The sequence below is a fragment of the Acomys russatus genome, chromosome 8 (assembly GCF_903995435.1).
Source record: "Acomys russatus chromosome 8, mAcoRus1.1, whole genome shotgun sequence".
NCBI classification, from domain to species: Eukaryota; Metazoa; Chordata; class Mammalia; order Rodentia; family Muridae; genus Acomys; species Acomys russatus.
The window spans coordinates 72,965,449-72,981,288 of record NC_067144.1 but is presented as its reverse complement, the minus strand read 5'-3'; the positions used below and the strand labels follow the sequence as shown (position 1 = coordinate 72,981,288).

The 15,840-nt window shown below is 43.4% G+C and overlaps 1 protein-coding gene across 1 annotated transcript in view; it reads right to left on the bottom strand.

Moving 5' to 3' along the window:
* The window catches only part of Ttc3 (tetratricopeptide repeat domain 3), an 88,394-nt gene extending 74,209 nt beyond the window's left edge, over positions 1-14,185 (bottom strand). The window contains exons 1-9 of the mRNA XM_051150282.1: positions 14,033-14,185; positions 13,711-13,753; positions 12,735-12,885; positions 12,279-12,366; positions 10,395-10,448; positions 9,370-9,490; positions 7,392-7,477; positions 6,127-6,221; positions 5,160-5,222 (exon numbers count right to left, since the gene is read on the bottom strand). Coding sequence (XP_051006239.1) covers positions 5,160-5,222; positions 6,127-6,221; positions 7,392-7,477; positions 9,370-9,490; positions 10,395-10,448; positions 12,279-12,366; positions 12,735-12,885; positions 13,711-13,753; positions 14,033-14,176 — 845 coding nt within the window. The 5' untranslated portion in view covers positions 14,177-14,185. The remainder of the gene's footprint in view (positions 1-5,159; positions 5,223-6,126; positions 6,222-7,391; positions 7,478-9,369; positions 9,491-10,394; positions 10,449-12,278; positions 12,367-12,734; positions 12,886-13,710; positions 13,754-14,032) is intronic.
* Between the last annotated feature and the right edge of the window lie 1,655 nt (positions 14,186-15,840).

Genomic DNA, 15,840 nt, shown 5'->3' with positions numbered 1-15,840 from the left:
GGCCCTCGCAGAAGTGCACAGACGCACGTGCACACTCACACACTCTCAGTCTGTGTGTGTCACACACTCCCTCAGGAGGAAATTCTCAGATGCACATACACACACACTCAGGAGAAAATTCTCAAGACGCACATGCACACTCACACATTGTCAGGCTGTGTATGTCACACACTCACTCCCTCAGGAGGAAATTCTCACAGACTCACATGCACATATACACTCACACACTCTGTCAGTCTGTGTATATGTGTCACACTCACTCCCCCAGGAGGAAATTCTCAGACTCATATGCACATACATATTCTCTGTCAGACTGTGTGTTTGTGTCACACACTCACTCCCCCAGGAGGAAATTCTCACAGACTCACATGCACATACACACTCACACACTGTCTGTGTATGTGTGTCTGTCACACACTCACTCCCTCAGGAGGAAATTCTCAGATGCACACGCACACTCATACACTCCGTCAGTCTGTGTGTGTGTCACACACTCACTCCCTCAGGAGGAAATTCTCACGGACTCATATGCACATACACACTCACACACTCTGTCAATCTGTGTGTGTGCGTCTGTCACACACTCACTCCCTCAGGAGAAAATTCTCACAGACGCACATACACACTCACACATTCTCAGTCTGTGTGTGTGTGTGTCACACATTCCCTCAGGAGAAAATTCTTGCAGACGAACATGCACACTCACATATTGTCAGTCTGTGTGTATGTGTCACACACTTACTCTCTCAAGAGGAAATTCTCTGACTCACATGCACATACATACTCACACACTGCCAGTCTGTGTGTGTGTGTGTCACACACTCACTCCCTCAAGAGTAAATTCTCAGGCGCACATGCACATACATACTCACACACTCTGTCAGTCTGTGTGTGTGTGTCACACACTTACTCTCTCAGGAGGAAATTCTCACAGACGCATGGTTAAGTCGCTATACCTCTGATCTCAGAAATTCAGAAAAGAAGTCAACAGGACTTAGTCTCTCTGATAGACAAATCACATCTGGAGTGCGATGGAAAAGAATACTGCATGATAGGTAGGTGAATATCAAAATGGTGAGGATTACTCAAAGCAGATTCGATACTCAGGTATGCATGTCCCCATCTCTAATAGCACTCCCCCTAGGAATGCTCATTATACCCCCAGAAGAATTCTAATTCCCCAAACACAAGCTCTACAAAAATGAACTAGACAGAGTAGACGAGATTGACCCACGTACATTACGTAAGCTTTTGTAACCAGCTAAATTAGGCATGTCGTGATTCCTTTTCATATGCAAAGAACTGGAAGTTTCTGGCTACTTCAGTTACAACCATCCTACTAATGGCCAATGGTTACACACTGTATTGAAAAGTGTGCTTCTATAACATGTAACAATGAAGAATCTCATCTACGCCAGGAGTGCTGGGGTTCATAAAACACCTCCTCAGACTCAAGGGTTCCAAGCACAAGAAGCAGTAGCAACAGCAGCAGCAGCAGCGACCCCCAGCTCTCTTCCTCACAAGCCCACCATCCGGCCCAGGAGGGGAGCACATGCTCTGGGCCTGACTCTTGTCCTCTCAAAGGCCTCTCTGAGTGAGTTTATTCCAGTTATAACCACCACAAAGTCCTTGATCACTCCAGGGTGGAGCATCGGTTTCCCAGCCCATTCTCCTCCATCTCTGGCTTTCTTCCTTGCCACTAATCATAACAGGAGGATGGTTCTCTCTTTTCATTGCTTTTTTCCCTCCTATGTACAGTTTAAGTCATACTTGTTTTACTTCTTGTCAACTATTTTAAGTGCACACAATTCAGAGAATATAACATGAACACTCATGTACCAACTTATCAGAAAATTAGAGTTGACACGCACTGTGTACCAACGCTCCCATCCCCAAGCCCTTCCCCTCCTTCTCTCCCCAGAGATAGCCACTTGTTTGGTTTATAACATGCCCACACATTTTTTTAAAGTCTTGAAATTCATATTTCATATTAATATGCATACATACATTGTTTTGTATGTCTTTAAACAGTATATAAATGGCATCACACTGTACAAATCATTCTGCAACTTGCTTGACACTCAACATTGCACTCATTTTAAGTGCTATTTAGAACATCTTTGTATGAATATACCATAATTCATTTATCCATTCCCCTGCTGACCGACAGTTATGCTGTTTGCACGTCTTTACAAACAACACTACATGAGCTCGCACATGTCTTCTTGGACACACATCTGACAGTTGGGGAGGGATGACCCTAGACGTGGACTGCAGACTGTACATCTCTTCGCCTTCTCAGACTGCTCTCCACAGTGACTGGACCAGTTTACACTTTCTCCAGCCGAGTAGGAAAGTTTCCTTTGCTCCACATCCTCAAATACGTGATATTACGAAGTTTTTAAGCTTTTGCCAATCTGATGGGTATGAAAGAGAAACTTGTAGTTTTTATCTGCATGCTGTTAAGGATAAGCAGGTCCTCATAAATTTGTGACTGTTTGGATCATCTGTCTTAAAATTTTACCAACGTTCACAATTCCCATTGCACCCTACTGTCACCAGTCCATGGCTAACAACAGACTACATGCAGGTAAAGTGGGCCCAACTTCTGGCTGCATCGCACCCATGTAAGCGCCCTGGACACTGCTGGGCCTCATGCGCCTCCGTTCTCTCATCTCAAAGAGACAGCAGCAACTACCTGGCATGGTTGTAAAGGTCTTTAGGAACAAATATGCATGAAGAACACGGGACAGAGCCTGTCATAAGTCACCGTATTTTTATCTTTTTAGAGTGTAATCTTGTCAAAGTCATTTTTTTAACTGAAAGTTTTCATTTTCTAATATTTTAGAATTAAAGTATTTTATAACCATTAGTACATTTTAGCATTCATTCAAGCCTTTAATCACTTTTCATTTCAGTTCTTCTACAGTTCAATTCCTGCTTTGTAACAAGTAGGAAGTCTGGCCTGGTGACCCACTGGGAACAACTCTGTCTCCCAGGCTCAGTGGGTGGGTGCTTCATCTCCAACCGTCCCTGCAGCTGACCAGCCAGACTCCCAGGACGGGTCTAGCTGGCATCCATGTGGTATGAGAATCTCACAACGCGTCAACCTTGGTAATTCAGCTGTAAAAAGTTCTTCTCAGAGCAAGATTACTCCTGTATCCGGGCACATCTCACTGAGTGGCACATGTTCCTGTGTCACATCGTGTAATCACTGCATCAGGAGGTAAAGAAACCTCATCCCTACATTACAATATGCAAAATCCTATTAGCACACGTGAGAAGGTAGGCGGCATCAGGACACTGGTGTGGCACCGTTCTGTATGCTGGAGGAGCATCAGATACATGCCGGTGGCCGCCTGGTGAGAACCAGGGACTCGGCCGTCCACTAGCCTGCCTGTGTCCTCACATGTGCTCAGCTGCACACTAGAACATCAGTGAGGGGCAGGGGGCCACTGCTCTACTCTTAGCCTTCAGCTCATGCTATCTGGAGGCTGTTTCTACTGTCACCTCCTGTTGCAGCTGGGTTTAGGAAGATTCTCCTCATGTGTCTATCTCTCATAAAAGCAGAATCAGCCTGGTTTGCCCCTCAGCTCTCAGAGCTGGAGAGTAGACGACCCTCTGCTTGGCAAGATACCCCAGTTTTCAGGAGAGGCTAGCCAAGCCGGAAACCTATTTATCTGATCTTGAACACACACAGATTCACCATCACACAGTAGGTATCTGTTAACTCTGGCCCTAGCCAGAAACAATGGCCTAGACATTTGTAGCTCATTTCTTGTCAGAACCAGTTGAGAGCAGTGGTATTGATGGAAGACTGTCAAGCCCATCCATTCCTCTAGTCTAGACAGCCTCGGATATCCACGGCTTAAGCCGTCTAACAGCTGCATAACGTTAATACAGCGGTATTTTCCAAGGTGGTTGGATTACTGGTGATATTTATTTTCTTCTTTTTATACTCTTGTATTTTCCAAATTTTCTACCATGAGAATGTATTCTGTTTATAATAAAAGAGAAACACAATGAATGTTACTTTTTAAAGCTGCAAACTTGGAAGACACTACACCGCCCCCCACTCCCACTCGCCCATGCCCCGGGGAAGTGCTCTGCTGAAGAACAGCTGGCACAGGACTTCTCAGCTTTCCAGACCCCACAGGAACACTTTGTGAAGCCACACACTGCGTTTCTCCAGAGTTTTCCCCCTCATCTCTGGAGTCTTTCTCCATCACTTAACTCACATTACTACTGATCCACGTAAACACTTTCTAAGGTAAAGTGTGAAGAAACCACCTCCAACCAAGCAATCGCTACCAACGTTTCTTTGTGAATAATGAGACTTTCGTGACTTTTCAAGTTTTCCTTCTTTATTTTAGGCAACAGAAAGTCACAGGCAAAAGTGAGTTCTAACTACTATCTATGCCAGACCTTAGGACAGGCAGCCTTGCCCTGAGGGTGCCAGGTTCTAACTGGGTTTTCCAGTTTGATGTGTTTTGAATATTTTTCTCTGCAAGGATGTATTTTTGGACCCACTCTCTTACAATAAGGCAAGGCATAATTGAATACATCAATCTATATTGCTTAATATTAACATTTATAATTTATATACTAAAATTTTTAAAATAAAGGGCAACAAAAATCACAGAAGTCTTTCTCAACTCATAAATAAAAGCAAAGTTCAAATTCAACATAAGGAACTAAATTAGTTATGATTCTATTCCATGAATATCATTAATTTTCTGTGCATTCTTTCACTTGTGAAGGTATTTATTTAGTTTTATGTAACAAGACAAAATAAACAGCGAAGGTACACTGTGCAGGTTAGAGAGAGCGAAGGACAGAAGATGTTACATTACAGCGTTGGTATCATCAGCACAGTCTGTGTTTAAATCTCAGCATCACCACTCACCAGCTGTGCAGCTGTCCAAGGGTAAATGTGGAAGACAACATAGCATTAAGGGTGCTGGAGACTTGTATGACATGTGTGACATGTGTTACCATTCTCCCACAGTCATTACAAATAAAACCTCCTTTTTACCCATTTAACTATTTCATACAAAGAACTATTCAGGGGTTTCCTTGCATACCAGCAAGACAGATGAACGTTTCCTAAAATAGGTATTAGGTATAATAATTCAGTAATTAGTAATTAGCCAACTTACCTAAACTGTCCCATACGAAGAAAACAGAGAGCTCGGTTACCATAAAGAAGATGGTTCTCAGGTCTTAAAAAGAAGTAACATTTAGTTAGTAAAACACATTAGATCTGAAACAAAAATCACATTGAAAACATAAAACATTAAAAAAAAAAATCTTCTTAAAACTTTACAACTATATGACAGAACAGAAAGAGTCCAGGGTTTAGAGTCCTAACTGACTGAAATTGAGGTTTTTAACATTCTTGATCTCTTGTTCACAGGAATGAAAATAGATCACTTATGTATGTATTTCACAGGACTCCTATGAGAGCTAACTGACTACAAAGTCTGTCCCCGCTGATGACAAGAGCGCTCGTGGACGTCACACTGGGGCACTCTAACAAAGACTGAAGACAAAAAAACCTTGCATCATGTAATACTAGTAACAGGTAGATTTTGTTATTTTTCATAGTCTGACTCTGTGTGGTCAAAAACAATTTTTCCCTTTGTTCTTTCCTTCACAGAGTAGAGGGCAGCAGTGTTAGGTGCGACATCCCACTGGATCCCCTCAACCCTGTGAAGAACAAGGTAAGAGAGGGGGCAGTCTATAGAGCACCCCTAAAATATGCCAAAATATCAGGTTGCCCAGCTCAGACGAGTAGTGAAAACAGAACAAGACTCCCCAGAAGGAGGCTATGAAGCTCAGCAACCACAACTACCGCCCTTAAAAGTGGCCCCCAAGAAAGCAAAGCTTGCTGACGGGTAACATCTTCAGCGTGAGAAGCTAGCCCGCTCCCTAGAGTCAGCTAACAGGATGATGGAGTGAACTCTCAGGTGTGCGGGCTGCCGGCACTGCCACTGATCCCCGCAGAGGAGAAAGCCTACTCTGCAAATGGAAGACAGTCCTTAATTCACCTGCTACTACTTCTGCTAAGGTTCTAACTTAATCCGCCACATAAAAAGGGTTTTTATTTTTCTACTTTGCTCTTACCTATACTCAATGGCTCTGGTGTAATAGATGACAGCTATTTCAAATCTTTGTTTGGAAAACTCTTCATTTCCTCTCATTTTCATTAGTTCTCCTTGCTGAGGAACCAAAGTAAAAGGAGAGCCATCAGTTACCTGCAGAGACCAGCAGGAGCCCGACCCCAGGCGGCGTGCACTTCACCCCTGCTATCAGTGCAGAAAGTAGGAATGGAATCTCCAGTATCTCGATACACTCAATTACTAAGGAAACCCTAACCATGGCGCCTGTATCTGTAGATTCAATCCTGCCCAGATGAAAAATATCTGGGAGGCCAGGCGGTGGTGGCACACGTCTTTAATCCCAGCACTTGAAGGCGGATTTTTGTTAGCTCAAGGCCAGGCTGGTCTACAGAGAAAGTTCCAGTACAGCCAGGGCCACACAGAGAAACCCTATCTTGAAAAACCAGAAATAAAAAATAAAATGTAAGATGCATGGTGAAATTCTAGCATTGGGTTATTATAAATGTAGTATTAAAAAAAAAAAATAAAAAAAGAAAAGAAAAGAAAATGTAGTATTGCTGAGTGCGGTGGCACATGTCTGTGACCCCAGCACTCAGGGAAGCAAAGGCAGGCAGATCTCTGTGAGTTCGAGGCCAGGCTGGTCTACAGAGTGAGTCCAGGACAGCCAAAGCTACACAGAGAAACTCTGTCTCGAATAAAAAACTAAAAATTAAAAAAAAAAAGAAAGAGAAAGAGAAAGTCTAGTATTATCCAACAGTCCTTGGAATGTCACTATATACACAGAAATCATTAGCTCACAGGCAATGCTGACTAACTGCTAACAACAATGTAGCAGGTTAGCAAAAATGTGCATGAAAAATGCTACATGTACAACTGAATTTTTACTTCAGATACTCATATCTTTTAATTAATGAAAATTACTATCAGTGGTTTTAATTACAAAATCCTATAGAACATTAAACACCTCCTAAGTATTATCTCTAAAACTGAGCTACGAGTCGGTACTTCCTCTGAGTGACCTGTGGCGCACAGTCTATATATCACTAAAGCTATTACCAAAGAAAATCGTATTTCTTCAAGGCAGTACATGCCTAGTTGAAAAAAATCTAATATTTAAATCATTAGATTAAGATAGTATTTCTTTTTTTTAAATTCTAAATCAAAATTCCTTAACATTTTCCCTTAAGCAGGTTACTTTAGTAGTCCCAGTATTTTATTTTTCCAAAGCCTTAATTATTAGTGTAATATATTAACAGTAAATATTCTTACCTTTACGCACTGCATACAACTGTGTCTTCTAAATTCTTCAAGCAAGTTGCAATTTTCAGTTACAACTTTAGTAATATGGTACTTATCTGAAATTTGTATTTGGAGAAAGTGAAAAGAATTTTAGTTTTAAATTTAAATATTCTATTATCAATACTTGGCTTAAATAGGCAAATCTATTATGTTCATTTTATTATTAAACGTTTTAAATAGTTCATATTTTTTTATGGGTTTTTTTTGGGGGGGGGACAGGGTTTCTCTGTGTAGCCTTAGCTGTCCCGGACTCACTTTGTAGACCAGGCTGTCCTTGAACTCACAGCAATCCACCTGTCTCTGCCTCCTGAGTGCTGAGATTAAAGGCGTGCGCCACCACGCCCAGCTTATATTTTTGTAATCTTTCATAAATATTAAATATTTAAAGAATAAAAACTTGGGGCCGAGGATATAGTTCAATAATTCAGTTATTACCTAACACATTTAAGATCCTGCATTTAGAGCCAGGCACAGTGGTGCACGCCTTTAATCTCAGCACTCGGAGGCAGAGGCAGGCAGAGCTCTGTTAGTTCAAGGACAGCCTGGTCTACAAAGTGAGTCCAGGATGGCCAAGGCTACACAGAGAAACACTGTCACGAAAATTATAATTAAGCTTCTATCTAACCCATCATTGATTTCTGTGGTTAAAGAACTACCTAGCATTAAAGATTTGAGCAAGATCTAGGACGGTGACCAAAGAGTGGCAAGGGACACAGCTAAGCTTAATCAAAACAAACGAGCAAAAGCAAAAGCCTGTGTTGTGACTTCAGAGGACAACGTGAGTGAGTCCTCCCCTAGGTTGTAGGGCTCACAAGGCTGAGGAAAATCATCTACCCCGGGGTTCTCACCTTCCTAACGCTGTAACCCTTGATACAGTTCCACATGGAGTGGTGACCCCAACTGCAAAGCTATTTTCCTGCTACCTCATAACTATAATTCTGCTGTTATGAATCATAATGTAAACATCTGATATGCAGATGGTCTTATGCAAGCCCTGGGAAAGTCATTCTACCCAGAGGGTCGCGACCCACAGGCTGAGAACCACTGATCTAAGCCCTGAACTTCTGACGTATCGCCCCCAAACAAGACAACTGTGGCCGCCGCCCTGCAGAGCAGGAGGGAGAATCAGGAGTGAGCCCACACTGGTGCGTCTCTGCTCCTTCACTGTGCTTACAGGTTTTTGAAACAGCAATGAAAACAAAACTCTACTCTCTGGACATTAATGCACCTCAGTGTCTAACAACCCTACCAGAAGGTTCTGTCTCTATTACTTACAGCATCTAAAACAGACAAAGCAGGCACGCTTCCTTCTCAGTGGAGGTAACATGTTTCTCATCATCATGTACTATAGGGCCAAGATTTTCTGTCCTAAGACTTAACTATATAATAAAAACACCGCTAATAGTCAAATGCTTTGAAGTATAATATTTCGTTTGTTATTTTGAGACAGCGTTTCTTCTCTGTGTAGTCTTGGCTGTCCTGGACTCGTTTTGTAGACCAGGCTGGCCTCGAACTCACAGTGATCCACCTGCCTCTGCCTCCCGAGTGCGGGGATTAAAGGCATGCGCCACCACGCCCGGCAACATTTTTAAAAGCACAAGTATAGAAGGCAGTTCCATCTCACATCAAAGAACAGATGCATCAGGAAAATGAAAACCATGGTAGGCTCTGTCCTTTCACATAGTAACGACAATGCACGAGGACCCAGCCGTGCGTTCTTTCTTTGGAGTATATAATCACATGGCATCCACTAAGCAGCAGCTTTAAGAGGGTAATGCCACAAAGGAGATAGAGAACAAACTGCAATGTTAAAGTATCTTACTTGGACATGATACCAGAAGAAAAACACTGTTTAGCCTTCCTAAGGTAAGTCAGGTATCGTCTATGCACACCTTCCCGAATAACATTTCTTTAACCAAGACTTAACTTTTAAAGCACTTATACTTACACTCGGTAAAGAAAATACTTAGCATGGGCCAGCAACTGTCAACTGATCCTAATTTAGGTAGAATTGTTACATCGCCTGTGTATTTTATCCAATTTAAAGCTTCTTCCATTGCCAAGATTTTCTGTTTCAAAAGAGAAATGAGGGTATATGAGCATTAATCCTAAATTATGTGGCATTATGAATTTGCCTTCTACAGAATTTCAGACCACTAATACACATTTCATACACTTATACTCATGGCTTTGTCATGCAGTGGCAAACAGCTGGACTCCAAAATACGAGGTAAGAACAGGCACTGTGGACTCAAAGGCATCTTCAGGAGGCCTCAGGCCACTCTTACAGAATGTTTCTGCAAGGATTACAGACATGGAAGTTGAGGTCTATAAGCCTGGGCTGCTGAGGTAGCAGGAGAGCACAGAAACACAGAGGTGCATGAGGACAGGCTGGGATCTATCCAGACCACAAGGTGTAGAGGTGCAGACCAAGGCTCAGAACTGGGCACATGTCCTGTCATGAAGACTGACAAAAGCCTATGCTGGGCAAAAGGGCGAGCAAGGCAACAGTGCTCATCAGGAGTCCCAGGAGCAGTCTTTTATTTTATTCCATTTTGCTTTTAAGAATCTAAATAAACAGCTGAGTTGCCAATGTTGGTATCTGGCTTGAGGGAAATACACAGACATTCATGTCTCTGGTAAGATTGCAAATAGACTTATCTTTGCACCTGAACATTACCTAGCATTTATAAAACAAACAAACAAACAAACAAAAAACCTCACACCAAGGACTTAATTTTGTTGGAGGAATATATGGTAGACAAATGAATAACTTGTAAAAGGCTTAAAACTATACTACAAATGATTTTTAAAATGAGGCAAATCTATAAAATAAGATTATATAATATACAGAAACTGGTGTTAGCAAATACTACAAGTAAAAGGTTGGGCACACGGAGTCGTTATCTGAGAGACATGCAGTGAGACTGGCATCTGCAGTGAGTGTGCTGGGGTTTCATATGTAACACTTACATTTTCTATTTTAAAACCAATTCTCAATAAGCCTTCAATAAGGAATGAATCATTCTGCAAAATAAAAAAAAAAGAACAAGAACCACACATTTTTCCTTATCCTGTCAATTTTATTCGAATTCTTTTTTCTTTCTGGTTATTGGGTGGGGTTGTATGTGTGTGGAGTCCACAAGCGTCTGTGCACATGTATGTGTGTGGAGTCCACAAGCGTCTGTGCACATGTATGTGTGTGGAGTCCACAAGCGTCTGGGCATATGTATGCGTGTGGAGGCCAGAAGTCTACGACCGACACTCTCCACCTTACATATGGACGGGAGGTCTCCGCTCCCTGTTCCGGCTGGCCAGCCCGCTCAGATAACCCAGTCTCTGCTCAGAACACAGGCACGGCTGCCCAGCGTTACATGAGCACTGAAGATCTAACCTCAGGACTCACTCTTGCACAGCAAGCACTTTCTCCACGCGGCCATCTTCCTACATTTTAGGAAAGTCCTGAGCGGCACAGTGACAATTAACAAGAACCACAGACAGGACGGAGGTCCCCCAAGACTATAACAAACCTGAACCCTAATCACCTACATCACAGTCCAGCTACGGTAATTCTCCAACTCACTCTCTGTGCTCATGCCTAAGTAACGCATACTGCACTACTGCAGGGATAGCGTGCACAATCACATGATAAGCAGCCCTGCCACAGGCTGGGTACTTACTACAATACATTTCTTACAGTATTTTAAAGAAGTCTCTACTGATGAAGAGATATTACAAGGAACAGCATGCCACAGTGTACGGGCAGCATGTCACCCTGCCATGTTTACCCTGTCTCTCCTTTACACTGAGACACTGGCCAGCAACATCTTGCTCAGGGTTAAATACAATCTATGAGATTCATACGACAGGGAAACTAGCTGGTGACCCAGTCCTCACAATGCGTGCCCATCACTAAGTGATGTCTGACTACACTATCTGCGTACACAGCAATGTATTTGCCATAAGCACTGACAGAATTAATTTGTCCCTTTAACATCGCAATTCAGAAATAGTCTTCCATACAGCTCTAGATAAAATTGTACTGTGTAACTTGTACATATTCAGGTTTCTGAAATTCATTACACCCAGACTTTTAATAAAGGTATATGCATCATCTGTGTGTTTACAAGTGATCTTACTGGAAAAGAGACACCTTTACCAAATGTAAGCTTCAACGAGAACAGTACCAAATACTGACGAGAACAGTACCAAATACTGAAACAAGAAAAAAAAAAAAAAAAAAACCACATGCAAGATCCGCAGTGTAGTACAAACCACCCCCTCAAGTTCTCAGTGGTGGCGTTTTACATCAAAATAGCCCAACACTCTGATACAGCAGGACTCGCTTTCAATTATGATGCCCGCCCCACCACCCCAGTGTGATGCACGGAACAGCTAGCCTTACTTATAGTTTCAGCACTGAGCGTGCCCCTGGATGCACTGTCTGCTGACTGCTATGGACTGGAACTATAGGACAAACACCGTCCACGTACAATCTTGTTTGTTTGCTTGTCTCTTTTCTTCTTTTGTGTGTGGGATGGAGGGGGGCACAGCGCAGTGCATGTATGATACATGAACATGTGTGTGCTGGAGCACACACCTACGTGTGTATGTATGCACACATGTAGAGCTCAGAGGAGGACATCTGATGACCTGTTCTCTACCACTTTCCACCTCTGGGACAGTCTCCCACCCCAGCTGGGCTGGTGGGCAGCAAATCCTAGCGATGCTCCTGTCTTCACCACAGTGCTGGCCTTGCGGGACCCCCCAGCCCACACAGCGAACACTCTACCCATGGAGCCATCTCTCTGATTCCTGTTCATTCGCATTCAATGGGAAACTTGTTCCAGCACTTACTGCAACTTTCTTTGCCAAATCCACAATGTCCTCCATCAACTCAAGATGTTGTAATTTCTTCAAACTTATCTCAGCAGCTCGAGAACGGCTGAAAGTCAAGATTTGTAGAGATTGGGAACCCAAACGTAATGATTCACTGAACGTTACACTTATATGAACTTTATACTTATAGCTCTACTTCAACTATGTAGAAAGGTCTTTCTCTTTACAGGTGTTCAATAAGAAAACCAGACAACGTATCTTTAAGCTTACAATCTATTGTTATTCAGGGAATTCATTAAAATGTTGTAATTACTCAGTTACACTCAAATCCCAAGTATTTGCTTTTCTTCTCTGATTAAACAAACATAAAATTAAACAGCATTCAACAAAGAGGTGCAGGCCTCTTAGTATTCCTCAGTGCTGTACAACAAGCTACCACAGTTGTTAAGGAATTGTTATGACGTAGAAACTCACGTGGCTTCTACACAGGGATGCAATCTTGATATGACAGAACTGTGTTGATGTCGGAAGAGAAGTGGCCAGAAGATGTACAGCTTAATGGTGTCACAGTACTCTTGCAGGATGGAGAGTGGCTTACTGCACCATATATTGCAGATGTCATATTCTTAATTAAATTTAAAAAATTTTAATTACTACTTTTAAATGAATCAATACCATTAATGGGGTTTCAATAGGTATAAAAAGGCAAAAATTGAAGGATTAAAATATTCAACCTAAACTGGGCGTGGTGGCGCACACCTGTGATCCCAGCACTCGGGAGGCAGAGGCAGGTGGATCTCTGTGAGTTCGAGGCCAGCCTGGTCTACAAAGCAAGTCCAGGACAGCCAGGGCTGTTACACAGAGAAACCTTGTCTCAAAGGGAAAAAAAAGGAGGGGGGGTGGGTCTTTGCTATATATTTTCTATACTACTGTAATCTATAAGGTGCATTCTTTACTTCTGTGGTTACAAAAAGAATTTAGTAACAACTTCAAGTGTAACTGCATAAAGAGCCGGGCATGGTGGCGCACGCCTGTAATCCCAGCACTCGGGAGGCAGAGGCAGGTGGGTCTCTGTGAGTTCGAGGCCAGCCTGGTCTACAAATTGAGTCCAGGACAGCCAAGGCTACACAGAGAGACCCTGTCTTGAAAAAAATAAAAAGAAAACAAAACAAAATTCAAACTTTTAGATATTAAGAAAATTTAAGTATTGGCTGAGTTCTGGCTTAAAAAAATTACAGGCTCTAGTCTGAGACAAGCGTCTCAGCATCTGACCAAAGCTGGCCCTGAACTTCCAATTCTCCTGCCTCAGCCTCCTCCCCAAGTGCTGGGATTACAGACCTGTATCACCAAATCAAGCTAAAATACATTTTAATGATAAATTTATATGTTGCTGTGACTGGACAGATAGACCTCCCTTGACAAATCAGCATTAAAGTAGTAATATACTCACCTAAATTTTTCTCACTTTGGGCATAATCTTTATATTGCATACCCTAAAAGAAGAAAATTATTCTGATTTTTATCTGGTAAATTTTAAAGTGTGCACGACTTGTGGTTCCTGAAATCACCTTGGGCCTTCTCACCGGGCTTGCTCTGAGTCTGCTCCTACAGCTCTTCCTCAGGAGCTTGGCTCATCTCCATCACAGTAACTACTGCTCACCATGCTCTGGCCTCACATCCCTTCCCTTCAGCATCATCTCTTCAGAAGCATGGTGCTGTCAGTACCTATGCCACAAAAGCAGCTCTAAAGCAGAGTTAGCAAGCCCACTCACCACGCCGTCATAGTAGAGCTGGGTCACTCGGACATAGTCGTCTGTGGTAAAGTCAGGAACACAGACACAGTCCTCCTCGTAAGGGTAATCCTCCAGTAAGACATCATCTGCCAAGCTGAGGCCTCCCTCAGCAAGGTCGTCCATGCTGCACAGTCAGTCCTAAGGAGACAGCGACATTCAAGTCAGCAGCCACACCACCTGAGGTGTCGGAACAGCAGCACTTCCCTACAGCACACTGGAAACACGTTTGGGGCCTACATCCTAAGGAAAGAAGTCCAGTCGGAACACTGGTGTCTGTGAGGTTCTCACCTCCCCAGACTTTTCTCAAACAGCTTAATCTATTTCTCTTCTTTAGGCTCACATATTCGCCAGCTCTCCTCTGAATGTAAGGGTTACGTGTCTCTCACGGGTAGAAGAAGATGGCTCAGGGCATCCTACTCTGTGTGTGCCTAGCAAGCTACGCCTTCACAAAAGTGTTTGCTGAACGTACACTTAAGACCTGCATTCTCCTGCTGTGTATTTCCCTACCTGCTCCATGGTGTATCACAACATACACCCTCTCACAGCATACAAACGGCTATGTTCTCAGCCATCCTGACTCTACCCAGAAGCACTCCTGTTAGCTGCTCACATGCTCCTAGTTCCTGTCCATCTCTCAGGAAGCCTCTGTCTAGGGCTGAGGGGCCAGGCTGGAGCGGCTCTCCACGGCTGCACCCTAAGCACCCCGCTTGCTACTCGCTCCACACAGCCTGTGCTGCTCGACGGCAAGGAGACAACACCTCTTCCCGTTATCAAAAGGGAAGTGGAGGAAGAGGAAAACTAGTCTCAAGTTTTAGGCTTTTTCCCTAAAAAAAAGTTCAACAATGAGGATTTTTTTTCCCAGAGCACATTACGAAAACTCTAGCTCCATCACCAGTGCTACCATTAATGCCCTGCTCTATCCCTTCAAAGCCTACTGTTGTTAGGTCAGGTTCACTCCTAAGTAGACCACCAGTCCTTAGGACACACACCTGTATCTGCAGGCAAACGGTAAGCTCAGTTTGATGTGTGAAAACCTAACAAAGTCAAAAGTGAAGCAGGCTTCCTCGCCGACTACTCACACTACATGGCACACACTGCACCGAGGGCTTTTACAGAAAGAGACAAGAACTGTCACAACCCCCCCCCCAAAAAACCTCACCATTGGTGTAGCTTACAATACAACTGGCACACTCCAGCCACTGTAACATGATGCTAGTCACTCAAGCCTGGCAGACCTCATGACACCACACACAGCAACAACTGCGCTGTGATTACAATGCTGGTGTGTGTTTCTATGTTCCATTTTGTTTAGCTACAGGGGCAATGTGGCAAAACGGTTAAAGCACGGACTCTGAGCCCAGGGTACTGGGCTGGAAGCCTGAGCTCCCACTGCCTGGGTGTGTGATCCTGGGCAGATTACTTAGCTTTGCTGTGCTTCCGTTCTTCACATACCACCGTCCTGCCCAGCCAGCTAGGACACGTACAGCACGTTCAAGGTACCGGGCACGCTAAGAAACACAGTAAATGATAACTATTACTAACACTGGAGGCCAGTTTTTAAATCTCCTGTTTCTGGTGATTCTGGCTGAATAGTCTGCCTTCATTGCTAAGTCTGAAGAGCACTTCTGAGCTTACAACTTACTTGACACTGTGGGCCACTTCCTCCTCCTGAGAACGCGTCACATGGACTGCAAAGCCCCTCTTCTGGCTCTCCTCCTACTCTTCTGGCTGCTCTTCCTCAGTCTCCTTCATGGGCTTGCCTCCATTCCCGCCACCCAAATGTCAGC